Here is a 26,253-nt window from a genome sequence, read left to right as displayed (position 1 = left end):
AAATACTATTTATTGTTAACTACAACTGCCTGAAATACATCAGATCAGCTGCGTGTTTGCATATATGTGCATCGGAGCAGGGAAACGCTGGCTGAACCCAACAGTGTGTCCTGATTGAATGTGAGATCTCAGTGTTTCTGCTCTCGTGTCCGAGACCCCATCAGATGGCTATTTTCCTAAGACTTGTTTTCTGAAACACAGAAGCAGCATAAGATTTGTTGAAAGTATTCCATATATCCTTCTTCAGGTACTTTTGCTTCCCTCTGTGAGCAAGGAGTGCATTTTTATTTTGAAGAGACAAAAAACTGGCAGCAAGTTTGTGGAGATAAGCTTTCCTTTTGTTGACACAAAATAAATTAATGCTTCAGGCTACTTTCTGTCTTGATTTGTAGTAGACTTCACATGTGACAGGCAAATTAGACCAAGATCAAATAGGAACTATTTATTTGCCTTATCTTTGGTACATTCATTTCTGATCTGTTAAAATAAGATTAGTACAGCAAATTGGTTTTATTTAAGCAGATGCCAAGAGATAGGGTTATCTTCTTTATTTTGAAAATGAAGGCTGTTACTTTATTTCATTGCAGCTTTTAGCAGGGCAACATGGGATCTAGAAATACCACTTGTGGAAAAGCTCTGAAGAGCCAAACTCTTTAATGAAATGGAATATTACTAACTTAATTTTTCAGCATTTCATAGCCATGTTGGTTAATACATTAAGTGTAATTCTTGTTATTATATTACTCTGTTAAGCTTGTACCAGTAATTTTGCTGTCATGATATATTGCAACATCCTAACAATGCACTCCATTAACCAAGAACAATTCTAGCAAGCATCCCAGACATTCTGATTTAACCAACATTTTCTCATGTTCTCACACTGCAGTGACATTGGCCATTGCCTTTTTCAGATAACACAGGAGCTTCTTACATCTGTACTAAGCACATGTACTGGACAATTCACTTAGGTCAAGTACACATCTTCAGTCCGTTTTCCCTGTTTGTGTTTGTCCAAAGATAAAACAACACAATAGTCAACACTGAAAATCATGTGACACTTGTTTTCACACTTTCTACTATAGATTGATAAAAGCTTAAAGTCATTGTGACCACAATATCAAGCTTTGTGTATAAAAGAAACTGCAGTAGAAATCACAGTTTGAGATTTATGAAGCCACTATTCTCCGAGACACAGAATTACTTTTCCGTTGGAAGGATGCAAATTAAATTACATTGAATTTGTTGCAGCCCCAGGTAAGTTGTTTTAGGTTTTGATTACATGCATTCCTAAATCTGCATACCTAATACCTAGTTTGGATTTGTCTAGTTTCAGCTTCCTGCTCTTGAAGCTACTGCTTTATTTACGAAACATAACTGTTTGCTGTTACTAACCTCTTTCCCATGTAAGTAACTCTTAATTCTTGAAGAAAACAGATTGAGTTGTTTGGTCTCTTGCTGCAAGGTATGTCTTCCACACTTCATGTATTGCTTTAGCTCTAGGGTGCAGCACAATGTTTCAGCATCCTTTTAAAGTGGAAATTACACACTGTTTCTAAAAAAAATTACCTCAAACCCTCCTGTGTATTCTGTACCAACTTAAAAATAATTTTTTATTTATATTGTGCATTTAACCTGTGTTTTCAATAATTATAGTGGTAATTTGGGCACCAGTTGGAACATGTCTTACGTGGATATGGCAACCTTCTCTTCTATAGATAAGGGAGTGTAGAGAAAAGCTATTCCGTACACTGAAGGTGACTTTTCACTCTATATAGAGGGAGACTAGCTAGCTGCATCAAATGATTGAGCCTGTGTGAACACTTCCTCTCACTCCTCCTCTATTGCATGCACCTTCTGCACTGGAAAACTCAAGTGTTACAGCTCTGATTTCTTTGGATTATGTTGAAAATGGTGTGCTCTGTGCCCCACAGGAAAGATGTTAGAATATAGTAGAGACAAATATCTCTCTATATAATTTAAGAAATTGCATTCACGGGCTTTGCAGAGTGTTGGACGCTTTTCGAAAAGCATACTTATTGAGATGTAGGGTCTTAAGGAAGAGTGGGAGGTGACAGGAAAAAGTGAGACATGAGATATTCTTCATGCTCCTATGATTTGGTGGAAGGTGTTCCAGGGACTATTTGATATTCCAGGGGTATGATCCTAGGTGTATGACCTAGGGAAGAATCAGATTTGTGCATTGTTTTAATTTTGGTGTCTTGTACCACCTTGTTCTTGTGTGCTGTGGTAGCCAGCACGAAAGTTTGGAGCTGTGCTCTGCCTCCAGGTGTGCCTGAGGTAATGAGGGATATCTTTGTCTAGCAGCCTACTGTCTTCCCAGCAGCTGAAGAAAGCACTGCAATACCAGGCTGCTTCTGGCTGACTGATGAAAACCATCAGACTTCTGCCATACCATGCTCTTCTGAGCATAAACCCTGAATACCTCCTCAAAAATCTCTCTTAAGCAAAATGACATTCTGAGCTGTTCCCCTGACACAGCCCCGACCACTGTCAATTTAGTGGTATTGCAGGGACTAAGCATGGGCCTTCCTAAGCCTGGGACCAGGATCCAAAGAACTGGAAGAGCTTCCCTGTGGGATTTGAACAACATCTGTGCATCAGAGCTTGCAGAAATACACACACACGTTGGGTCCTACCACCACTGCTTGATGGCTTTTACCAGTCTCTCTGTCCTTGAACCATCTGTAGTTGGAGATGAAAGCAAATGTGAGGCTGATGAAACCCAAAAACCTGGAAAACAATCATGAAAATATCAGATACTACTCTGTCAAAGGGTAGCCTTCATTCACATGGAAATGAGCTGGCTATTTAACTGAAGGCAAATCCTTTTTAACTGTTTAAATTTCCATAGCAACTGGACTCAGCCTTTCCGTGTCTGCTTTCCTCTTTTGCAGGAAATAAAAAGCACCTGTGTAAAGTGCACTGAGAAACAGATTGGCAAAAAGGCAAGTGTCATTTTGTCTTAAAATGTTCTCTTCAAGACTTACTGTCTAAATAGACCTGTGTTTCTGCCTTCAGGATTAGTTTCATCCAGCAGGATTGCCAAAAGGCAACAGAGAAAATTGTGTTCTTTTGTTCTCAAGAGTTTGAGATTAATAGGAAAAAAACATTGCCAGCTGCATAATGGATGAATTTGGCCATTTGCATCTTTGCAGTGGGGCAAGGAGAGCATATCAGATAGCTTAAGACCAAGGTAACAGCCATCTCTTTCTTTCTTCTAGTAACATCATAAATACTGTTGTGTTTAACTAGTTCACTGTTCCAGGTCAGATATGCTATATTCACAGTTAGAGCTCAACATTAATCCTGTTTTCTGGAATCTGTCCTTTAATAGAATTTATGCAGTTGTGATCTGTGATCGCCATCTCCTAAAGAAAGCAGCAAGGGTGAAATCACACACAGATGAGAGCCTCACTGTTCCTGAGACAGAGGCCTTTTTTCCACCCCTCTTTTCCCTCCCCCAACAGACCTCTCTTGTGTCGGCTCACTTGCAGCCTGTGCAGCTGTGGCTCTCTTGCATGAGCCGTAGACAAGAGGGGTCCTTCTTCTTACTGGCAGCAATGTTTCCTTTGCTCCTGAAAGGGTCAAGACTCAAACGTGAAGTGCCTTGCTTGTTGATTCAGTTTGCTGTATGTAGGGGAGAAGCCTTGTGCCTGTACAAGGGGCATAGGATGTTCCTGGATGAGGCAGTGGTTGGACAGGTACTGCAGTCACCTGCGAGTATTTCCATTCTGCCGAGTCAGAGGTTTGAGGGGAGGATTTCTGATAGAAACAAATCAGACCCATGTTTTCTGTGGATCTCTGTCATTAAGACAACCTCTCTACCCAAGGGCCAGGTGGCATAACCCTTAGACTGAAACCTGTTATTACGCGTGAAAAACAGCTTTTTGGTAAACATCATGCCCTGTCCTGCTGACTCAGCAGCCTGCTTATTTGACCACGCTTTGAACTTCAGGAGAAACAGGGACAGAAAAGGCCCACGTAGGCCATGCCCAGCCGCCAAGGCCTTGGGACTGGTGCTGGTTTACTGAAGGGTGGCCTGCAAGGGGCTTTGTGTTCCTGCATTTATTGCTGTTGTCACTGCTGTCTGTTTACAGCAAGTCGGTATTTTTTAATGGATTTTTTCTTTGCTACTTCACTAGTCTGTAGAGGCGATCAGAGTATGAGAAGCAGTGTATTTCCTTTTTCAGTTTAGCCCTCGGGCAATTATTTAGTGATAAACTCTCTGAAAACGTATCTCTGCCATTCTCTTGAGAAACCACTTTGTGAGGGTCAACGATTTCTGTCACTTTCTCCCTCATAACCTTCGTGAAAATACAGTTTCCTCTCGCCAGCCCGCGAGCTGCTGAGGCGCTCTTAACCCCCGCCCGCCGCCGCGGGGTACGCTGGGACCTGCCCCGTCCTTACCCGCGGGCGGCAGCGCTGTGATTGGTGGTGCGTGCGCCACGTGCCCGTCTGCCGCCTCTTCATTGGCCGGCGGCGCAGTCCGTTAGCTCCGGACGGGCGGCTGAGGGGTGGCGAGAGTGCCCGGCGTTGCCGCGGTAACGGCCGCCCCCGGCATGGCGGCGCGGCGGGCCCCGCGGTGAGGAGGTGGCGGGAGGGTCGTGGGGAGGACGTTTGTGGGGCTTAGCTGGTCGAGGCCTGTTGTGGTGAAGAGTGTCTGCGTGGGGTGGTGGTGGTGAGGAGGAGGAGGAGGTGGTGTGTATGTGGAGAGGCCTTGCCGGGGCTGGTTGTGAGGGAAGGGGGTGGTGGTGGAGAGGGCCTTGTGGGGAGGGGTCTGAGTGGGCTCCTGGGTGTAGGTCTCCTCTGACACCCCACCCCCCCTGCCCCCTTTCTCTTTTCCAGGAGAGCAGGGAACCTCTAGGGTGGTGTCAGGTGCTGAAAGAAGCCAGCAATGGCGTGGTTCAGGGTGCTCCGTGTAAAGAGTGAGAGGCTTTCTATTCCTGAATAAATCTGCCTTGCTTATTTGCTTCTCAGTTACAATGGCAGTACAAGTAACGCACACTTATCTTGTAGGTTGGTACTTGGCAATATAAAGTCGTGGAAATAACTGGTAAAGCTGCTTGGGATTGTGTTGAAAATGCTGGGAGAGAAAAAGCAATTAATTGTGAAAAGAGACCTTTACACAGACCCCACGTTTCCAGCCAGTGATACCTCTATATTTTTTGATTATTGCACCCCGCTTGCCCAATTCAGAGGCGAGATATCTTGGTTGAGACCTAAGGTGAGTTTTAAGGTATAAAAGACTTGTGATTTTAGCAGAACTGGACTGCCTTTGCTTGGAAGGAAAACGGGGGGAAAAAAAAAAAAGGCTTTACAAACGTAATGGAGAAAAAAAAGCATGTTGTCTTTAGTGGTATTGTTTTTCTCCCCTGCTTCTGGGGATGGCTGTAGAACAGTGATAGAGCTGCTGGTTAGCAGATAGAATTGGCAAACAAATGACTTCACGGGGCCCAGTGTGCAACTTTCTGCTTTGGTACCTTACACCTTGATCACTATTGAGGGCTGATAAGTTAATTTCCATCTTTAGCAGTGTTTACAGGTGAGAGAACAAACCATTTTAAAAGCTCGCTTTCCAATCCAATTAAGTGTTCAGGTATTTGCTTTTGAAATTACTTTTTTGCTAGAAGTCATCTATTTTTATTTGCCCTTGGAAAGGTTTTCTCTTATACTAATTGGAGATTTTTGTAACTTGGGATGTGGAATTCAATGTGAATGGCATCAGGTCTATCACAGTGGATCATATGTCTAGCAAGGAGCTGATGAATTACCTTGTCTTTTACTTATTGGTACCTCTGCTAAGGTTGCACCTGATGGTGACACTTGTGTACTAAAATTCGTGTGGGAACTAGATTTACCTCACATAAAGAACCTGTAAAATAGTCACAAGGCAGTAATTTGTTACTGCTTTCTTAGGCTGTGTCTGAAAAGGAAATACTCAAGGTAAAAATTCCCCTTTTATACGAGAGGTCTCTGGAGCCCTCCTATTCCCTGAAATACAGACTTCCTTAGAATGTCATGCAGGCTTTGGCTTTAACTCATTCTCTTTTAATTTTAGGACATTTGTTCTACTCCTCGGTTATTTTCAAACAATCTGCAGGATGTGCAAGTGAAACAAGGAATTCTGGGAGACTGTTGGTTCCTGTGTGCCTGTGTAGCTTTGCAGAAGAGTAAATATTTACTGAATAAGGTATAGAGAAGTTTCATGTTTCAGAAGTTTTCTTCACCTAATTTACACTTGTGTATTGTTCTTCAATCCCAAGCCTCCATATGAGTATCAGTTTTGTTGTGCTTAGTTTTACTGATTTTATTGTGATATTTTTTCCTGTGGTTATTGCAAATGGTTGATATTCAGCATATTTTAAACTGGTTTTGTTTACAAAAAAGTTTTCATTATTTGTCTTGATTTTGGCTTTTGCCATCTAGGTAATCCCTCCAGGTCAGCCCAGCTGGACAGATGAGTCTTATCAAGGCTGTTTCACTTGTCGAGTCTGGCAGTTTGGACACTGGGTGGAAGTGACCATTGATGATCGTTTACCTTGCCTTGGTGGTAAACTCTGCTTTTCCCAGTGTCAGACAGAGGATTTGTTTTGGCTTCCACTACTGGAAAAAGCTTATGCAAAGTATGTGAACACTGTTATTGACGGAAGTAAAGGGAGGTACAATACTTGTACACCTTCTTTGTACTTAGTTTATCTGACTGCTTTGGGCGTAGATCTGTATATTTATTCAATATAAAGTACAGTGGCTGCTAGCTTTCCCATACTGGCTTGTGCAGAGGTCTCTCTTTAAACCGTAGATCTGTAAGGTGTGTTTCTAGTTGCATATGAGGTAAGGTAGTCTTAGGAGGAGAATTATGATGTAAAGTAAGGGCTGCAATGAATTATCAGGATTCAAATTATGTTCATTAAGTCGCTATCTGTTGGTTACCTGATTTATTAAAGGGAAATATTTTACTAGTACAGCATTTGAGGGAAGCTGAGGGCTCAATGAAGAGCAGAAAGCATGCAAGTATTTTCATGGAAAGCAAAACTTTATGTAAGTTTATGCTAGTTGAGGCTCTGATTGCATGAGCTTCACTGCTCTTTTACTTAATTTGATAGTTTATTATTTTGTGAAGAAACAAGCGTATTGTTAATGTTTGAAAATGCAGCTATTTTATGCTTTATGACACATCCATCAAAGTGCTGTCCAGATGGACAAAACAATTTGGAGACAAAGTGCACTGGTAAGAGAGACATCAGATGTCCAAAAGAACTTCGATGAAAGATTTGTGTGGTTGCCAGCAGAGGGCAGAAAAAGACTTCAAGTATGAAGTAATTTATTCAACTGTAGATAGATTCAGCAGAAGTTGTGGAGCAGCAAAGGCATGTTAAAGCTTCTCTGTAGGTTTGAAATGTAATTTTCTTTGCCTGTTTTCTGTAGAGACCTTATTGTTCTATCTTATCATTCTAGTATAGTCTTGATTTCTTTTGCATCTGCTGCATCAGGTAGTCTCATGATTTACTCTAAATTGTTGAAGAAAGTGCTACTCTGATTGTTTGTGCAGAGTGAACAAAGAATAATTGAAGAGGAATAAAGGTTATTTATTTATACAGAATGCAGTTAGTATATCACAAAAGATGTAGTGCATGGATAATAAGGTACAAATGACTGTACCAGACTAGAGCGGTTTCCGTGTAGGATGGAATGAATTGTAATAAACTTCCCATCAAACAGTGGAATGTCTAATGGCTTACACACTCTTTAGATGTTGTATTTTATATAAATAAAATAATATATGCTTTCTCCTGCTTACTTGGGGATATGAGGTAAGACACAGTCATGGTTGTGGTATAGAGTGGGCTTAAAAGTACATAAGAAACATGGTTCTTTAGGTCTTCTGTTTGTAGAAACTTTTGCTTGTTTTTTTTTTACAGAGTGCATGGATCTTACGAACAGTTGTGGGCAGGACAGGTGGCAGATGCTTTGGTTGATCTGACTGGAGGAATTGCTGAAAGATGGACTCTGAAAGGCCCTGGAAGAAATGTGGAGAAAGAGAAGACTGGCATGGTTTTGGAGAGAGCGGTGTTCAGAAGATTAATGAATCTGAAGGAACGGTGTGTAATAAGCTGCTCAGTCCTCAATTCTAGACAAGGTAACAGTAAAGGTGCAGACATTTTTAAAGTAAATGTCTCTATTTAACAGGGTTCAGAGCACAAGGCAGCCAGAGAATACATAGTGCTTCTAGTACTGTATGAGTTTCGTGGTGTGATTTGATATAACCTTGGATAAATACAGATTTAAGGGATGTTATTGAGTTCAGGATGGAGGGTGCTTTGCAGGAGTGCTTTTATATTAGATGTTAATATGGTCAGTTCACAAAAAAAATGCACCACCCTCTAAAAAAGGACCTAAAAAGCAGCCTTAAAAACCCCAATGAATTTCAGCACAAATTCAGGAATTTGTAGATGTTTGAGATCAAGCAGTGAGTTAATACACTTCAGATTTTTCATTTCTATATAGTCACAACAAAAACTAACTACTTGAGTTGTTTTTTTTTGCTGATTTTATACTGATTTAAAAACAATTTCCTTTCAAAATTGCCTTATTTCACAGGAAAGCTTAATGTCATTTGTTGTCAAATATAGAGCAGGTTCTGTTGTTTGCTTTCAAATGCTTTTTTTTATTATTTCTGCTATTCAGGTGCAAGTGAACTAGGAGAATTTCATGCCTTTATTGTGATAGACATGTTGGATTTGTCTGCAGTGTCAGGCAAGGAAATCTGCTTGCTACGAATACGAAATCCTTGGGGGAGGCGGTGCTGGAGAGGTCCCTGGTGTGAAGGGTGAGTAGGTTTGTTTTCATCTGGAAAATCATTTGTGAAAGTCCTGAAGCACGAAGCATATCTATGTATTGCGTAGGCAAATATTGCTAATAGATTATAGCAGAGGAGAGACTTCAGTGTGTACGGCGTCCTTTAGGGAGTTCAGTAGTTAACACAGCTCATTGCTTCTAAGGCTAGTAATTTTGATCTACTAGTTCTGGTAATGTATATTTTTTTTAATAATGATTTTTTTTGTTTGTTTATCAAAGCATCATATCTTTCCATAGAGATAAACTTCAGATACTGGTTTATTTTCTATCTCTGATTTTTGTGGCGCTTTTTTGTTCTGCAATTGATCTAAGTAAGTGTCTGCTCATAAGATGTTTGTGATTTATAATTAGTCAGCTTTACTTGACTCTTCTCATTTGATTTGTCTCGGTTGTAGAAGACAACAAAGGAGTACGTATAAAGCAAAATATAGCAGAAGGAAGGATGCATATGGTTTTTGCTTGTGTGCTTTCATTTCTGTAGATTAATTTGAGTAGGACAAGCTGAACTGAGTAGATGCAAAGTAGGTATAAAGGAGAGATCTATTTTAAGGGAAACACAGAAATATGTAGCAGTTCATATAGCAAAGTAACGGGAATGAAAGGGCAGATCCTCCTAGCTTATTTTGAAAACTGTTAGCATATTTTGACTGTATGGAAGAACATGCCATTCTTGACCCAAGGAGCAAGCTTTCAGCATTAAAATATGGTAACAATTTGATTCTCAATAAACATTTTGAGAAATAAGGGCTTTTTTCCCCGGAGTTAAAAAGACACATTAATTGAGACTTGATATTTTTTGGTTATACGCTTGGTCTCTTGTAGTTTCTTTGCCAAACAGTAAGTTGCTGTGTAGTTGCAAGAGGATAGCATTTCATTGGGTGGCCTTAGAGCCCAATTTTGTTCAAGTGCAGAACTGTTGGTAGTGCAACAATCAAAAACCTTGAAAGTACTAGGTTTTAATGGGCCCCAAATAATGAGGTGTTTAAATCCTTGGTTTATCATGACTTAGCCAGCAGATTCATGGGGATAACTAGCTGCTTCATACAGACAGTAGTTTTTGACATTCACTGTGCACTGTTAAAATTCTTTCAGAACAGTCACTGTGCAGCTTGTTTTACTTTCTTGTCACTATTTTTAACAACTGTTAAAATCCTTATTTTGCTCTCACACTTTTGAGTGTACAAAGTAGCTATTGCACCTAGAAGTAGGTTGCTGTATCCAACTCTGTTAGGTTGTTTCTAGGTTTTTGTTACGTTGGGATTCATACTTTCTGTTATCCCTCTCACGTGTATCCAGAAATGTTCAGTGCAAGTATCTGACAAAATGAAGAAACCTCTTCCTACTGTCCTGCTCCACAGGGTATTTGATAGAATATTGTACTGAAACTTTATTGGGCAAAGAACTAAACGTTAAATTTTGTCTTATGTGCAGTGGTCAAGGATGGAGCCAGCTAGATCCGGTAGTTGCCTCAGAACTGCTCTCGCAGATCCAAGAGGGAGAATTCTGGGTTGATGAAGAAGAATTTTTCAGGGAATTTGATGAGATTACCGTGGGCTTTCCAGTCAATGAGGAAGGACAGCTTCAGAGCCTCTATACAGGTGTGGTATGAGAAAACATCTTTCTCATGCAAATAATGTTATGTTAATGGGAAAGACCGATTCGAATTGCAAACAGATGCAACTAGACCATAATTCCTCTTTCTCAGTCTTTCCCACTCCTTTAGATGCATAGGCCTTTTCTGTCTCTACTGGGATGAATAGAGGGACAAGAGGCAATTTAAGATCTTTAGACAGGTCTTTGATATTTCTCTGGAATCTAGTTACTTGCTAGTTTCTTGAGAGATTAATGTTATCTATTTAGAAGTCTGTTGTTCTGGACAGCCTGTTGGTTTTTTTTTTTTAATGGGAGATACATTTCAGATTTCTAGAAACAGTTTATTTTAAAAATCATGTCGCCAATCTGCCATTACCAGTTGTGACATTAATTCTTATCCATCTCAAAATCTGAGTCATATATATCTGCTTGGAGAAGGTGCCGGGGCTATGACAGCATGTTTTCTTGGGCTGGGGAATCTCTGCCGTATATGTGTTGTATAAAATCAAATAGCCTCTGGTGTCTGAAATCCACACCATGTTTTTCTTATTTTGCTAGAGAAAGTGCTGTACCACTCACAGAATCTTTTTGGATCCTGGGTGAGAGGCCAGTCAGCAGGTGGCTGCCGTAACAACAGCAGCTTTCCTACCAACCCTAAATTCTGGCTGAGAGTCTGTGAAAAGAGTGAGGTGTGCATTGCTCTGCTGCAGAAACATAGGAAATACAGTGCTGACTGGGCCGGAAGAATTAAAAATGTGACTCACTTAGCAGAGGAAAATCTATCTTTGACTGAAGGCATACAGGGGAAGAATTATCAGGCTGTGGGATTGCATGTCTGGAAGGTAATATGGGAGTGACATTTTTCTTTTTGCAAATGGAAATCTTAAAGTGGTACTGAAACATCTGAGTAAAATCATTCATTTTCTACAGCGTGGTTATATGAAATGAAATAGAATCAGCTATTCACACATTTTCCATCTCTGATTTACATTAGAATGATACTGTTTATCTCACAGTGCAGTTACTGCCTGTACAAACTGTCAGTGGACTGGTACTTTCTTCTTACTGAGTGCCAAGTAGCAGAAATTCTGGGACTGTTCCAAATTAGTGCATGACATTTCAGGCTGATTATTTGATGATTGTTCCTGAATTTACTTCTGAATATTAACTCTTTCTACACCTTTTTGATGTTCAGCGTATCTGCTGATATTCTCATCCTTACTTGTTTCCTTTTGTAAATGTATGCATGTTTTAAAATGTTTTAAACAATATTTGATCATTTTTAGTTTCATTAAAAACTCTTCATTTTTCCTAAAACACCATACATCATTATGCGTCTATTCTAGGTGGAGAAGAAACGATTTAACCTTCCAAAGACACTCTCTGCTCCTCCAGTTGTAGGTACCGTCTGCCATTCCTATGACAGAGAAGTGCATGTGTGCTGTGACCTTTCGCCTGGGTTTTATCTTGTTGTTCCCAGCACTTTTCTGAAAGATGCAGTAGGGAATTTCTTGCTTCGTGTATTTTCAACGGGAAGGATCTCTCTCAGGTAGGTTTAAAACAAAACAAAAATTTGTTACAGTCATTGACATAAATAAATGTATGAAGTATAGCACTAAGTGTAAGTGTTCAAAATGTTTTGAAGCGTTGCGCAGAGTATTAAGTAACAAGATTGTTTTGTCTTTGAATTCATATAAGTAGTGTTCTATCTTCTTGTCTTTTTCATGAAGCTGCTACTACCTCTTGTTAAAATATCAGTTGGAAGTAATCACATGAGTAGCATTTTTGACCCTAAACTGCAGCCCAGGGTTGAGAATGTGCATATTTTGTAAAAGAACTGAATAGGTTTCTGCAGAACATGTTCCTCAATATGTAGAAATTCTTTCTTAATGTATGGAAAAAATGAAGATGTACCACAGAAGTTAAAAACAGCTGTTGTTATTGTAATCAGCAACAGAAAAGGAAAGCTGTATATTATTTATGCTGGAAAATAATAACGGATTGCCTGACAGATTACATTATTAGCGAGCAATACAGCTTCAAATGCAAATGAAATGTCAACAGTGGACTCAGATGAGATAATGCTCACAGTGCTCATCTTTTTAGGACAAGTGTGGAAAATAGCACTGACATTTATGCTGTAGTCTTTAGATGAATGAAGAATTGTTTTTTAATTAAAGCATTCAACACTGACAATACAGCTGAACTTAACTGTGGAGGCCTCAAGAAGTTTACCAGCATTATGATAAAATTCTTGGAAGGATAACTGTGTGTTGTGTTCTAGCTGATATTTCCTCATAACCTGTGACACAAAATAGACTTCTGTAACAGACTTGGAACAATCTTTTCTTTCTGTTTAACAATGCTTGCTTATCCAACAGAAAATATCAGCAATATCGGTCCAGTCTGTAACTTTTGATTTTTTTAACTGTAGCAAACTACATAGCTATCTCAATACTTTAGTCAATTATTTGTGAGGAGTTCTGTGTTGGTGACCATAGCCTTGAAATAAATACTTAAGAAGACACAATGATGTGTCTGACAGGTGTGTGGAGTCAGCAAAGTTGTACCTTCTTCCTGAAAAAATCTGAGGTTGTCTAGCTTACCTGGCGCAAGCTGTTGTACACAGAAGCAAAACAAACTGTTGGCAAGGTGTTTAAAAGCTGTTCAAATTTTTGTTATATTCTGGTAGTACACTATCAACTCGTATTTCCTTGGAAAGAAGCTGGAAAATCACACTACAGAGCCAGAGTGTGCATTAATCATTTACTCTGCAGAATTTGGAAGCAAAGTGGCATCAAGTTTTAGACTGAATAAAGGTCTGCAAAACTATGACCCTAATTTTGCTGTATGGGTGCAGGTTGTATATTTCTTGCCTCAGACTGAAACAGAGGTGCCAGCCTGGATGGATGTGTGTCTGGAGTGGACAATCACAGAATATCATAATAGCTGTTATGCATTCTCAGCTGGAAAATTGGAAATAAGAACAGATGATAGGTTTCAAGTTATGCTGAAATGCGGTTTCAAATGTTGCACAACTGATAATAATACTAAATTGTTCATATGGCTGTGAAAAGCCAGTGCTGGGCTGGGATCAAAATAGGGTTAACAAGCATCAAGACAGCAGGTAGAACGGTAGTTTTTCCTGATTAAAGACATAGTGAATATAAAAAAGAATGTAGCGTATGCTTTGGACTTACAGAGGTGCTCATGGGTACTCCAGAAGACACTGTCAGTTATACTGCTTTCAGGTAGGACAAATAGCACCAGGGCATTGAGGAAAAAATATGTAAACTGCATTACTTCATGAATGTACAAAAAATCTTACCTGGTTTTAGTGCATGGTTTGTATATGTATAGTGTTCCTGCAGAATTCTGTGAATTATGTAAGGACTTAGAGTTGTACAGTTCTTTTTCTCTGCTGAAAATTTGGAGGAATTGTATTCGTGTGTGTTTATGTAATACAGGTTTGGTTTTGTGCGTTGGTGTTCTAGATTTTGTGAAATCATACAAGTTCTACACATTTTATTTTCTTTTCTCTGTTACGTTTTATAGTGAACTAAAGCCACCACCCACAGATGCTGCCCTCAGTGAAGAGCTCCCAGAAGGTGAATGGGAGACAGTGCAGCTGCATGGATGCTGGAAAAATGGGCAAAGTGCTGGAGGTAGCAGGAACTTCCCCTCCTTCCATATCAATCCCTGCTTTCCCCTCTCCATTCCTGCAGCACCAGGAAAAAGCAGTGTGAAAGTTACCCTCCGTCAGCACTGCCAAGATAGCAAGTGTCGGCCAATAGGTTTCCATATTTTCCAGGTGAGACTAATGGTCAGTTTGCTCATTTGCCCGGGGTGAAGGTGAGCCCATCAGTTAGTTCAGTGCTCCTGGTACTTGGCGAGGGACTTGCTGCCACCAGGAGAAACGCAGGCTCATCCTATGAAGTAATGCCTGTGAGAGATAAAAGTACCTCCATAATACATAGCATAGTAAGCAGGTAACTGGTTCTGCTGAATCCTTTCACTGTTCTGAATTAGTTTTAGAAATTGTGAACACTTTTGAGGATTTGCAAAAAATCTCAGCATCTGAGTGATTGAGGACCAGAGTTTTTAGTAATTCACCATGAAAACTTGCTTTCTTCATCTCTAGTAATTATTTATTTGTCCATTGGCAAGTGATGTTGGATCTGCAGACAAGATTAGAGATCGAATGACTGATGTGTTGAATTGTGTTGATTTGAAACAAGATATGATTTGGTATGGACAAATACAGGTTCTACATGTATGTGCCAGTGATCAGCTGCATAAATGTAGGATGGGAAGCTTCTGGTTAGGTAGCTGTTTCGTAGGGAAAGCTGGCTTTATTTTCAGAAAACGTGCTTCAACAGAGTTGAACATCAGGAATGATTAATATAGCTTCAAATGTACAACATGTGAAGAAAGGTTGGCATTTTTCATGCCTATAGGAGACTGAGAAGTCTAATACTAATTTTTAGTACAGGAAGGGCCACTAGAAAGAGGAAGGACAGTCTGTTCACCGTGTCCGTGAGGTGAAAAGTGCATTAGGCTGCAGCAAGCAAGAGTAATGTTGGACAATAGAAAAAGCTTTTGAGCTGTGCGAGTGGTGGGTTGTATAAATTGTCTACCAACATGCTAGGAATGGTTTGTCTGTGCTTAATACTGCCATGTGGGTTCTCTGGAAGCCTTCCCATCCCTCTCTTCTACAGCTCTGTACAGAAAAGGGAGTATTGGGAGTGGAATAAATACGGAACGTACCATAATATGGTTTACTAAGAATTTAATATTGTGAGGCCTGAAATATAGGAAAAGATAGCCATGTTTTCATTCTTTTTTGCAGGTGCCTAACAGCAGCTGGAAACCACATATTTCCTCTTTTCTACACTTGGAGCCACTGGTTAGCTGTGTACCTCACTGCTATTCACAGGAAGTAAGCCAGCTTTGCAGGCTTCCTGCAGGAAGTTATGTCGTTATACCTTCTACCTATTTGCCCAATACAGAAGGCAGTTTTACAGTGATCATAGCAACCAAAATAGACAGGTGAAAATATGCTGTCTTCTGTTTGCATTTCTATTATTTTTAGTGCATGTATTACAGGATGTTTGGAAACAATAACTGAGTAACATGTTCTCACTTTCGATAGAAAATCTTTAAGTCTTTTATTGCTGTTATGTTTGCAAGCACTGCATACTGCTTAATGTTGAAAGAATGACTAAAAAAGTATTTCTTAACCTTCTTGCATCAGTTGCTGAATAACATGTCTAGTGCTGGAGAAGATGGCACTAAAGCAACTGATTACCAGCTATATCTGGATGTTGGGATTTATGCTGAAATTTTACTAAGCTTTTTAATAAATGTGCTTGTTCTTGAGAAAATGCAGTGAGTCACAGGCCTTATTCCACATAGCTCCTCCTGAGGTGAAAAATGACAGATCTGAATCAGAGTTTGTAGATTCCATAAGACTGCAGTAAGATGCCATAAAATTACATCAAGATTCCATAAGGGAAAGAATGTGGAACAAAGCCTAGCATAACAGTGGTTTTGAAGTGGGATAAATGATTGTAATTTACAAGATCCCCAGTGCTTAGTGCAGAAATAAGTGTGGTTTGGGTTTTCAACAGGAAGCGCATTCACAGCCGGGAGACACTTGGACAAGTATTACAGGAAGTAAGTGACGCATTTTCAATTTCAGTTGTTCTAGAGGTGTTGCAGAGGCATCATCAAGGCATATATATTAACTAATATTGAAACCCACACACTAGTGGACTGGACTTTGAATGTTCCCATTTACTTGCTGCAAACTGATAATCAGTAAAGCAGTTCATTTTATGCATTTGGATGTATTTTGATTTATTCATTCTTGTTAGATTTTCTAGCTTTAATTACATTTAGAATCATAGAATGGCTTAGGTTGGAAAATACCTTTAAGATCAAGTCCAGCGTTAACCTAGATCCATTACTTTTAAAATTTTCTCCTCTGCTTCTACCTTGGAAATCTCCACCTCCCTGTTCTCTTAATCTAGCATTATTATTCAGCACTGCCGCCAGTAGACTGGCTTGCTGTTACTGTTCTTTTCCTTTTTTTTCTTGACCCGTCTTTCATCTTTTCCATTAAACACAAATGCATTGTAGCCTTCCTCCCTCTGATACTGATTTGATATCCAGATTTGATATTAATGCTTTGATATTAATTTGAAATCACGCGCCTTGCGATTTAGAAATTCTAATAACGTTATAATGTAAAGACTTAAGGAGACACAGGAAAAAGAGAAGAAAAGCAAACAGGCCATCCAAAAGTTAGCTTTCACCACTCTAGAGTTTAGATTTGTATTTGTTTCCTTACAACCAGCCCATGTAGCATCCTACCATTATAATCCTCCTTGGTGTGTGAGCCATTCTGATCAAGTTAACGTCACCTATTCAATATTTTGGTATTGTGTTTTACTTCAGTAGATGTGCATGTAATGTTGAAGGATTGGATGTGAGCGTGCACTACCTGATACTTAATGGTATATTTCCTAAGAGGAGAAATTTGATTGTATTATTTTAACACTTGTTTAAAGATACCCGATTTGGTTGGTGGATCAAAGCATGCCCTTGATAATACTCTGCTTATTAGGTGAGAACAAGACCATCTAGATACTTGACTCTTTCTCTTTGAGGTTTTAACAAAACAAAAATCATAGGGAAAAACTCTTCACTGAATATTAGAGCTGGTTTACTAATTTTCTTAATCTGGGTCATGGTGACCAAGGATTACATTTTGTCCTTAAACCCACACAAACAGCGTGGATTTTGTGTGCTTCACAAAAATGGGTGAAGACCTGTATGCACTTTCCTCATGGTGCTTGTTATTTTAATATTTGGGAGCTGGAGTATGTAATGAAGTCCTTTATTGCTGTTGCTTTGGAATCAAAACATTGCAAGGCTGTTATTACAGAAAGAATATATTCAAAGGTAATGTTTCTTATATTATTCCATGAAAACGGTTGAACTTGGGCAAAGAGTGCACCCTGACATCAAGGGAACAAACAGTTTAGATTCTTTAGGATTTGAAAACTTGAAGCATTTGGAAATGGCAGCTTCTTATCAGTGACACAAATTAATTTCTGAATCTAATCTTCAGCAGCATAGGCTTTTCTAAAGACTGGACTTTAAATCATTCAGTGCTTTCCGGGCTTTAACCTCTGAAGGATCTCGGCAGTCTGCCTTACTGAGAAGTTGGGCTACTGATTTCTAAGGGGTGCATTGAAGCAGAGCTGGATGTCACTGTGTTTTTCTAAAAGTTTGTGTGTTTTCTAATTACTGGAGTGATGGGATTTTGAGGTTTAAGGGTTTTTTTTAAGATGTTTCACAGGAAAAGCTTGCAGTTTTTCCTTAATTTTAAAATCTTTCTTCTGTCTGATTTACTTCGTATGAATTTCTTCTCTTGACAAAAAAGGTAACTCATGAAATAGCTTATTTTCTTCATTGTTCATTTTCTTACAGATTTCATTTACAACTGTTATGAAAAGGTAATTTGGAATTCTCACACTTATCGTCTTGCTGTTTTCAGTTTTGAATGGAATAACAAGAAGATATCCTAGCCCAGCTGTTTTTCACTGGTACCAACTTTCAGGCCTACGATGTCAACTTTGTAAAAATACCTCCTTAATCATATACACTCTGAATACTTGTTCTTCCCATGTTTTTTAGAACCAGCATTGTGTACAGCAAATCATAACGTACCTCAGTTCTTCAAAAATACAGATGAAGAATATGTGCATGTTTTAACCCAAACTACAGTTTTGGAGGAAAACGAGAAAACATACATGCAAAATGAAATAATATTTTGGGGAAAAAAATAATAATCAAGCTTACAGAATAACTTCAGGAGACCAAAGGGGTAAACCTAGAGGAAAGAAACTGTAGTCTTTTTTCCAGGTAGGACATACCTCAAGAACCATCAAAATACACTGGAGTAGGGAAAGTCCAAGCTTGAATCCTACACTGCCAGTCATGCTGCTGAGCACTTTATCGTGGGCTTTTTATTGAAGCATGCAAATGGTGGATTGAAAAGGAAGATTCTTTTTTTTGTTGAGTTTTTCTTAAATAAACACCACAGAGGAAAAAGATAAGACTTGAAAAATTTTGTTAATGAACTATCATGTTAGACTGGTTTTGTAGATCTGTAAGAATGTGTTTTATGCAAGATCTGCCCTCACAGTAAGAAATACAAAGGTTAAGAGATTTTACTTAATTTATGTTTGAAAGTGTTTCTAATTCAAGGAGGGTTTTTTTAGATGTTGTATTTTCCTCAATAAAAATGGGGTAATGTTGAAAGTTTTAAAATGTCTTTTATTAAAAAGGAGAAAACTGTCGATGTCAAGTCTGCATTTGTTCTGCAGTAGCAAACTTTAGAGTGTGTTAGAGCCCTGGGGCTTTTACCAAGCGGAAGGGAGTAATTGGAAATATTTGAGAGGAGAATCAAGTCTTCCGTTACTTTTATGTCTGAGAAATATGTAATATTCTACTTTTAACTACTTCCTACCATAATTTATGCTTGCTTCTGTTGAACTTTGAAAGCATCTAGGATGCTTGCAGCTGAATTTCTAGTGGTCAAAACTTTCCACGTCTGTTGTGAAATAATGAGACAGCAAAAGAAAACACCATGAGTAATAAATCTCTACTGTGCCTGCTTTAACAAATGTTGGCATTTTCATTTATTTGAAGGGGTTTTCCTTTCCCTTCAGATAGAAGATTATTGGATGATATAGTAGTGTTTCTAAACAGAAGAAGGAAACGTTCATGAAAGCACCTGGATCTGAGAGTTGCGATAAAATAGGAATTGGATGCTGAGGAGGTAAAGGAAAAAGGTGTAAGGATTTCTAAATGGGCTATGATTATAACAAGTCCCATTCTGCAATCATTTGTGTGTGTGAATTTTATACTACAATATGTAGTGCTTTACGGGACTGTGAAAGGAAAAGGAGTCAACACTAACTGTGTATACTCTGTTACCTTCTGCAAAAGGATGTAAGCAAAGACCTTCTGTGAACACAGAGGAGTAACAGCATATTGAAGAGTATTTATTTTTTTTTCATTCAGGCATCCCTGCTGCATCAGAACAGTTGTGCCATTTTAAGAGTGTGATACCTGACTGAGCACTATGCAGGAAACTGCTTGATACAGATCACTTCTCTAAAATCCTACATATAATTCATTGCTACTGTAAGTGTGAAAAGATATTTTTTTGGTAATGTATTTGTTTATGCCTAAGATGCGATTATGTGAGCTTTGGCAAGTACACTTCAGTTTCAAACAGTTCAGCTATATGAGGTCAGACCTCCTAAATAAAAACATTTTGTATTAATTTGCTATACTGAGCGACCCACATTTGAATACAATTGATATATGTTTTTAAAGTAACTGCAATTATTGACTGGTTGAAGTACCTCTGCAATGTAACATATTGCAGACTAGCGTGGAATAGCACAGAGCTTGTATGGATGTGGCTGCAGTATTGCACCCAAAATGTATTCCGAATTGATTTCCTTTACTCCCTCAGGCAGCTGAAATGTGAACGCCCGAAGGAGGTTGGTAAAAAAGATGAACAGTTCAACTCGTGCCATCTGTTCCCCCAAACATACACGGTGTCCTGCAGAAAAAGGGGGAAAAAGTTAGTTGTATAAAGTTAAATTTTGAAAAAGAACTTCAAACAAAATTCTACTGAGTTTCTTAACAGAATTTATGGAAAGTTAATTATTTCCTGTTTCCTTCCCTATTTCCCTAAGGACAGAAGATTTCTCTGGAGGTGGGGGGAAACAATTATTTGAGAAATTGTACATGCCTATTAAATGTTTGGTCTGGGTTTTTGGTTGGGTCCCGCCGCAATGCACACTAACCCCATCCCTGGAGGATGTATGTGATTCTCCCTTTCCATTTTTGCTTTTTGTTCTGTGAGAACCATGAATTGCTTCTCAGTTAAGCCAGATTTTAAAAGGCTTCATGTACTTCAGAGTCTTATTTCTGGTTGTTGAGGAGGGGAGGACTGGAGCAATGCAGGATGCAATTCTGAAGTGAAGTAGGAGGACATAAACAGGCTTTCTTCAACAGAAATTAAGAAGGCTGTATTGGGCCCTTGTAGCTCACTATCTCTAACGCTGTCCAGGAGCAGGTATGTAAGCTAAGGGAATGAAACATAGGCGTGTGCAGTGATATATAGACTCAGTGACTCATTTTGGCATATTGTTTCCACAGTATATTTCAGGATATCTATGTATTCCAGACTTAAAGGATATATATTCAGGATATATAAACACTCGGATTATATAAACAGAAAAACAACCAAAGCAAGTTAAAAAAACCCAACTTCCTATGCCTGGGTTGAAGTGGTAGCCTAAATCAGTTGTCTTGATTCATGTAAACTAGCAGACATTTGGTGAGTAAAAGTAGTAAGATGCTAAATATCTGTTTTGCAAATACGATTTTAGGATTTACAATTTGGGCAAATGGTTTTAAAATCTGGATTTACTATGTTTATCCTGACTACTTTGTACATTACTTAGTATACTATTTGCTTTTTATCTACAACAAATATATAATAGTATAATCTGTCACAGTATGATCAAAAAGCCTCAGCTGTTTCCCAGTGGTTTTATTGCTTAATTTTTATATTTTAATTTTCAGTAAATAATGCCAGCTTCCTGTTTTGTGCTGCTTTTCTTCATAATCTGTTTATTGGAGAAGCTAGTAGTCGAGAAGCTCTCAGTGTTATGATTTGCACTGCTTTTCATGCTTTTTTTTTTTCTTTTTTCCCTTCCCCATGTCTTTGAATTGTTGAATTTTGCATTGTAAATTAGGTGAGTTGTACCTCATAATATACTGTTGAAAAGTTCATAATTTCTTTTAGTTGCCCAGTAATATTCTACTGAAAAGACTGGATTTTACTATTTTTCTGGAGATATAAGAGAGCCTGGTGCTAGACTATTACTGTAGGATTCGGGAGACTGAGGTTTAGTTTCCTGCTTTATCACGAATTTTCTCTGTACATTTTGACAAGTCATATCGCTTTTGGTTTTGGATTTTTGTTTGTAAGGTGAGAATAAATTAATCAGTACATTAGCGGAATTTAATATATTGGGGACTAAGGAGCCCAGATACCTTTAGAGCAGGAACCATATGTATACCAAGGAGATAGCATTATGTCTTTTAGCCGTACTCGTCCTCTGTTTGAATATATGAAAAATAAAAAATGGAAGACAGTATTTGTGGCTCTTACAGTAGAACATCTGACTTTAAATCTTTGTGTTAAGTATGTTTTTATAAAAGTATGTTTTTAAAATTTTAGAATTGAGAAATAGTATTTTTGGTCTTGCTGCAAGACACAGTGAGCAGGAATATTCAAGTGACAGGGCATTACCTGCTGAGAAAGGTAAGAATGCCTCTTTGTTCACAAAGTTGCCATCCAAATCAAGGAAATGATTTGGGTTGAACTTCCAGGGGGTTGCCCAGTGCTCAGAGTCGTACACAACAGAGTGCAGATTTGGCAATACAAGTGTGCCCTGTAAGAAGAGATTATATTTTCCATGTGTGATTGATTCTTTTTTGGACTTTCCTTCTCTGGTAGATTATGTGCCATCCTATGCCTGCAGCCCAGTTTTTGGATTCAACTCAGTCTATTCCTGTGCACATCTAGGCATAATAAACCCTAATATCCTCTGTTTGTCATAACTTACTACATGTTTGCCTTTGTCTAAGTTATCTTCTGTCAGGACTACTGAAGTGTCTTCGTGTCTAAGCTAAAGTGCAGCTTGGATTGTTTTCTGTACTTGATAGGCTAATCATAACACCTTTTTTTTTTTTTTTCACTCTTCACTGAATCTTACAATTCTATCACATCAATTTTATGCTTAATATATTTGGGACGTTTTATGTCATGCCAACGTGACTGTCAGATCTCTCGCTGTACTGAGCTGTGTGTGTGTGTGTTTTGTCAGGGATGACTATAGGTTGCTCCAGGCTGCTGTCTTATGTGTGAAAGTTAGCTGGCTTGACATTTAATAAAATAATTTCTTCGTCATTCCTTAACACATGTTCTGCTTTGATGCCCTGACATCATCCATATTCCCTTAGTGGGAAGAAAGACTTCAGTTTTCCTTATGTTTGCTACTTGTGCTGTTAGCCTTTTCCCAAGCTTTCTTTTGCATCTGCTAATGTAGACTTAGCCCTGGTTCAGAGCACTGAGCTTTCATGTCTGTGACATGCTACCACATGCTCTCTGTGCAAAGTTAGGAATTGTATAAGCTAATGTCATATAAATATTAAATATTAATAGCTCTCAAAGCTTTAAGAAACACAGAGGTATATTCTGTACCTTTTTAATGTGAAACCCCAGCAAAGTTGTATTCCTCACACATAGTCGAGGGACCCCAACAGAAGTAACGTTGCTGTGCCGCAAAGCCTCATGAATCACAGCATTTGTATATGGCAGTTTTTTACGGTCTTCATAGCTGATGAGGTGGGAGGGTTCCAGAACAGCCTCTATCTCTCTTTGAACGTTTTCTGCAGAGAAATGAAAATATTTTAACTTTCCCCCCCTTTTTTCTAGCAGTATGTCCAGGACTGGGGGGGGGGGGCGGAAATGTTGTTGCTATGAAATGCATTGGCATGTGGTTTCACTGCTGTGTTGGTTTCAGTTGCTCAAGAAAGTGCATATCTCCCAAAGCACAAGGTGATCTCTCATTTAAGACACATCCTGCTTGGTGATGAGGATGATACAATTTTACGTTTCACAAAAAAGGATTAAAATTTGAAATTACAGGTGTAATTTCTATGATGTTTATAAATGCACATCAGACCAGGTATCTTTTTAAAAGCTTTTCCACTTTGAAGGTTAGGAATATCTTTAGCATGTTGTTCTGTCTTTGCCCATCCCCTTCTAGTGAGATTGAACAGTGGCTACTTCTGATTTCTGCTAGAGTTGCTTGTTGGTGAACTGGGGGGGGAAAGCACATTTGTTTCATTTATTAAACTTCCATTTTCTGCTTCTCAATTGTTGATGTACCACCATTCATATACATTGTTAAGGGTTATTTTGATGCGTTGCAAGTGATTGAGCTAATACTTACATTTTAATGATGTTCATTATGATGTAATGTTGGATGCAGCTTTCTCTGATAATGCTTTTGCTCACCTTGGATTTCTGGGTATTGTATCATGTAGAGCAGTGCCCAGAGAAGGGTGGTGCTTGTTGTTTCTGTCCCTCCCAGCAGAAGATCAACCACTGTCTGAACCATGTTGTCTTTATTAAACGTGGAAGTAGGGTCATCTTTGGTCTGTAGGGTATATTCACAAGGAGACTATGAAGTGGATAATTTCAAACATTTCATTGGTCACATAGAAATTGTCATTGGAAACGTTGAGCAGCCCACCAAAACAAAAATTGTCAGTGCTAAACAAATAAAGTATGCATATAAAAATTCCGTAGCAGTTACTTGAACAGCGAGTATTTGTGGTAGGCGTTGAGGCCAAGGAGGGGATAGTGTGATAAAACAGATACTTACTTTTGTTATTTGAGCTAGGTAGAAGTCAATGAGATCCTGTGGATCACCTGCATTCTGTCTCTCATGAGTCTGGACCTCCTTCATAACTAAATTGTGCATGAAGTCATTGTATACAAACACTTTCTGATGAGGTCCTGGGAGGCGGTGCATAAGCCATGGGAAAGCATCGTACATCTGTGATTTTAAACAAAAAGGAGGAAACAAGCTCTTCTAAATTGAGAACCCAATTCTGATTTCCTGATAACTCTGTGAAGTCACTGCAACACATGCACTCCTAATTAGGATAAGAGGCAATAGACACAAGTTGGAGATGAAATAGTAGTGGGAACAGGTTTTGGGAGAGTCTGTGTGAAAACTCCATCCTTGGAGACTTCAAGACATGACCAGACAAGTCACTAAACAACCTGATCTAATTAGACCTGCTTTGAGCACAGAGTTAGATTAGCTGACATGCAGAGGTTCCTTCTAATGTAAATTATTCTACATTTCTAAGAGTAATTGCGAAAGCTTTTCATTGCCCTCTAAGTGAACTGGCATTGAGGAAAACCTGTCTGATATTTGTTAATGAGCTGTTAGTCAGTTGTCAATATTCAAGAACCACACTTTCTATCCTTGATAGATAGGTTGAAGACTGAAAAGGTATAGAAGCTGAGTTGACCTCTCAGTCTTAGAAGGCTTTGCTCCAGGATAAACTGACAAGTATGTTTCTTGAGAGGAAAGAGAATTATTTTCATTTCTTTTTGTGTGTGTTTTTGTGAATGGACTTCAGTCTCTAGGACTACTGGCAAAGCCTTTGTTTTATTTGTGGCCTGTGATTAGGAATCTGTTGGCTAGTGTGGACTTCTTTCTCCATCTTCATCAGCTGACCAAAATGTCAACGTAATAGTGGTTATCAGGTCACAAGAGAGCAGGACAATGATTATATTTCACTTCTTGGATGCATACCTAATAATGCAACAGGGGCTTTTGAAAATGGGTGAATTGGAGTAACTGAGGGCTGAATCTGGCTCACAAGCAGATTTCCTCAACCTTGATTTTTACTCAGATTTGGTTTTTTAAGGCATCTCTGTATGAAAGAGTTGGAGAACCTGACAGTGTTATAGAATGCCAGTGTGCCAAAATCTGCACAATACAAGCAACAGCGAGGCTTTCAAGAACTTAAAAATATTCTTCTTGGTGTGATGAAATTGTCACTTGTATCTTATAGGAAGCTCAGAATAACTCCGGTCTTGGTGGTAATATGAATTATATGAGAAGCAAGATCTCTTAAAATAATAGAACTTTGAAGGCTTAATTCTTAGTAACAGCGCTTCTGTATTCTTAAGACTAAATGAAAATTAAATTTTAAAAGTTGCTTTCATTTTAAGAATCTTATATATGCTGTACTCTGCAAATGATTACTCCTTCAAAATTCATTATATGTTTTGGAAATCTGTGAAAACCAGTGATGATCTATAATTTAAATTTTAGGACACATAATTTACTAACATATAGAAGGAATATAAAGCAGTAATGACATATGCAAGGCATGTATTAATTTATTACTGCACGATAGCTTGCAGAACAATGGTATGGAAATGTTTGGGAAGAATTGTCACTGACACTTAATTTGTTTTGACTTGTGAAGTGCAAATGCACTTCAAGGAATAAGAACAAGAAAATCAGATTCTTACCCTGCCCCAGATAGTAGCTTGAAAGTAGATCACAAAATAAATAGCTTTGATAAGCTTGCTGAAAGATTCATCCTCACTGGAGAAGCGATGACCAAAAACAACAGCACAAATTATATTTGCAATAGCACGGACAACGAAAGTGTGGGGATCGAAAGGTTTGCCTGTGAGTATAGGAGGTACCGTGAGTATTTCTGAATAGACTACAGTGAGAAAACATGATGGTAGAAACAATATTACATCAGACTACTTTTAGATAAGTTTCACACGTGGATTGTAAGTGCTGGGAATCTTTATTTTCGGTCTGCTTTTTACTCTTGTAAAATACAGCGATTATTGGTTTTGAGAAGACAAACATTGGGCCTCTTTTCCCCTCTTTGACTTGGCATCTGGCTTGTGTGGAAACACAAGCAATTAATTAGAACATATACCTTCTGACCTGGAGGCAGATATTTAAGTTTGGCAATTAAAACCCAAACAACACCACTAAAAAAGGGGGGGGGGGGGGGCGGGGAAATTTCCTCAAACAGTTTAAAAGTTTTAATTTATTAGTAGTGTTG

The 26,253-nt window shown here is 38.7% G+C and overlaps 2 protein-coding genes across 12 annotated transcripts in view; one reads left to right on the top strand and one right to left on the bottom strand.

Moving 5' to 3' along the window:
* Positions 1 to 4,495: 4,495 nt before the first annotated feature.
* CAPN10 (calpain 10) lies at positions 4,496 to 18,839 on the top strand. Of its 10 annotated transcripts, none has more exons than XM_013299487.3 (15): positions 4,527 to 4,603; positions 4,867 to 4,946; positions 5,038 to 5,245; positions 6,080 to 6,211; positions 6,448 to 6,644; positions 7,941 to 8,158; positions 8,707 to 8,848; positions 10,309 to 10,475; positions 11,029 to 11,312; positions 11,817 to 12,019; positions 14,026 to 14,281; positions 15,320 to 15,409; positions 16,101 to 16,146; positions 17,968 to 17,993; positions 18,175 to 18,839. In XM_013299487.3, exons 3-15 carry the CDS (start codon positions 5,102 to 5,104, stop codon positions 18,250 to 18,252), a joined length of 1,983 nt encoding a protein of 660 aa, XP_013154941.1. In that variant the 5' UTR covers positions 4,527 to 4,603; positions 4,867 to 4,946; positions 5,038 to 5,101; the 3' UTR covers positions 18,253 to 18,839. The 10 variants fall into 10 exon arrangements, with proteins under 10 accessions (XP_055672991.1, XP_055672992.1, XP_055672993.1 ...); XM_005237765.4 differs by having other exon boundaries at positions 15,320 to 15,519; XM_055817020.1 differs by lacking the exons at positions 17,968 to 17,993; positions 18,175 to 18,839 and adding an exon at positions 16,930 to 17,956.
* A 140-nt stretch (positions 18,840 to 18,979) lies between these two features.
* Positions 18,980 to 26,253, bottom strand: part of LOC101917686 (cytochrome P450 2J2-like) — a 119,762-nt gene continuing 112,488 nt past the window's right edge. For both annotated transcript variants that reach the window (XM_027787240.2, XM_013299416.3), the window contains 6 exons: positions 25,697 to 25,857; positions 24,024 to 24,197; positions 23,654 to 23,795; positions 22,835 to 23,022; positions 21,881 to 22,022; positions 18,980 to 20,116 (listed from right to left, as the gene is read on the bottom strand). In XM_027787240.2, coding sequence (XP_027643041.2) covers positions 19,938 to 20,116; positions 21,881 to 22,022; positions 22,835 to 23,022; positions 23,654 to 23,795; positions 24,024 to 24,197; positions 25,697 to 25,857 — 986 coding nt within the window. In that variant the 3' untranslated portion in view covers positions 18,980 to 19,937. The remainder of the gene's footprint in view (positions 20,117 to 21,880; positions 22,023 to 22,834; positions 23,023 to 23,653; positions 23,796 to 24,023; positions 24,198 to 25,696; positions 25,858 to 26,253) is intronic.

Source organism: Falco peregrinus, chromosome 12, assembly GCF_023634155.1.
Source record: "Falco peregrinus isolate bFalPer1 chromosome 12, bFalPer1.pri, whole genome shotgun sequence".
Classification (NCBI taxonomy): Eukaryota; Metazoa; Chordata; class Aves; order Falconiformes; family Falconidae; genus Falco; species Falco peregrinus.
This window is presented reverse-complemented; position numbering and strand designations above follow the sequence as displayed.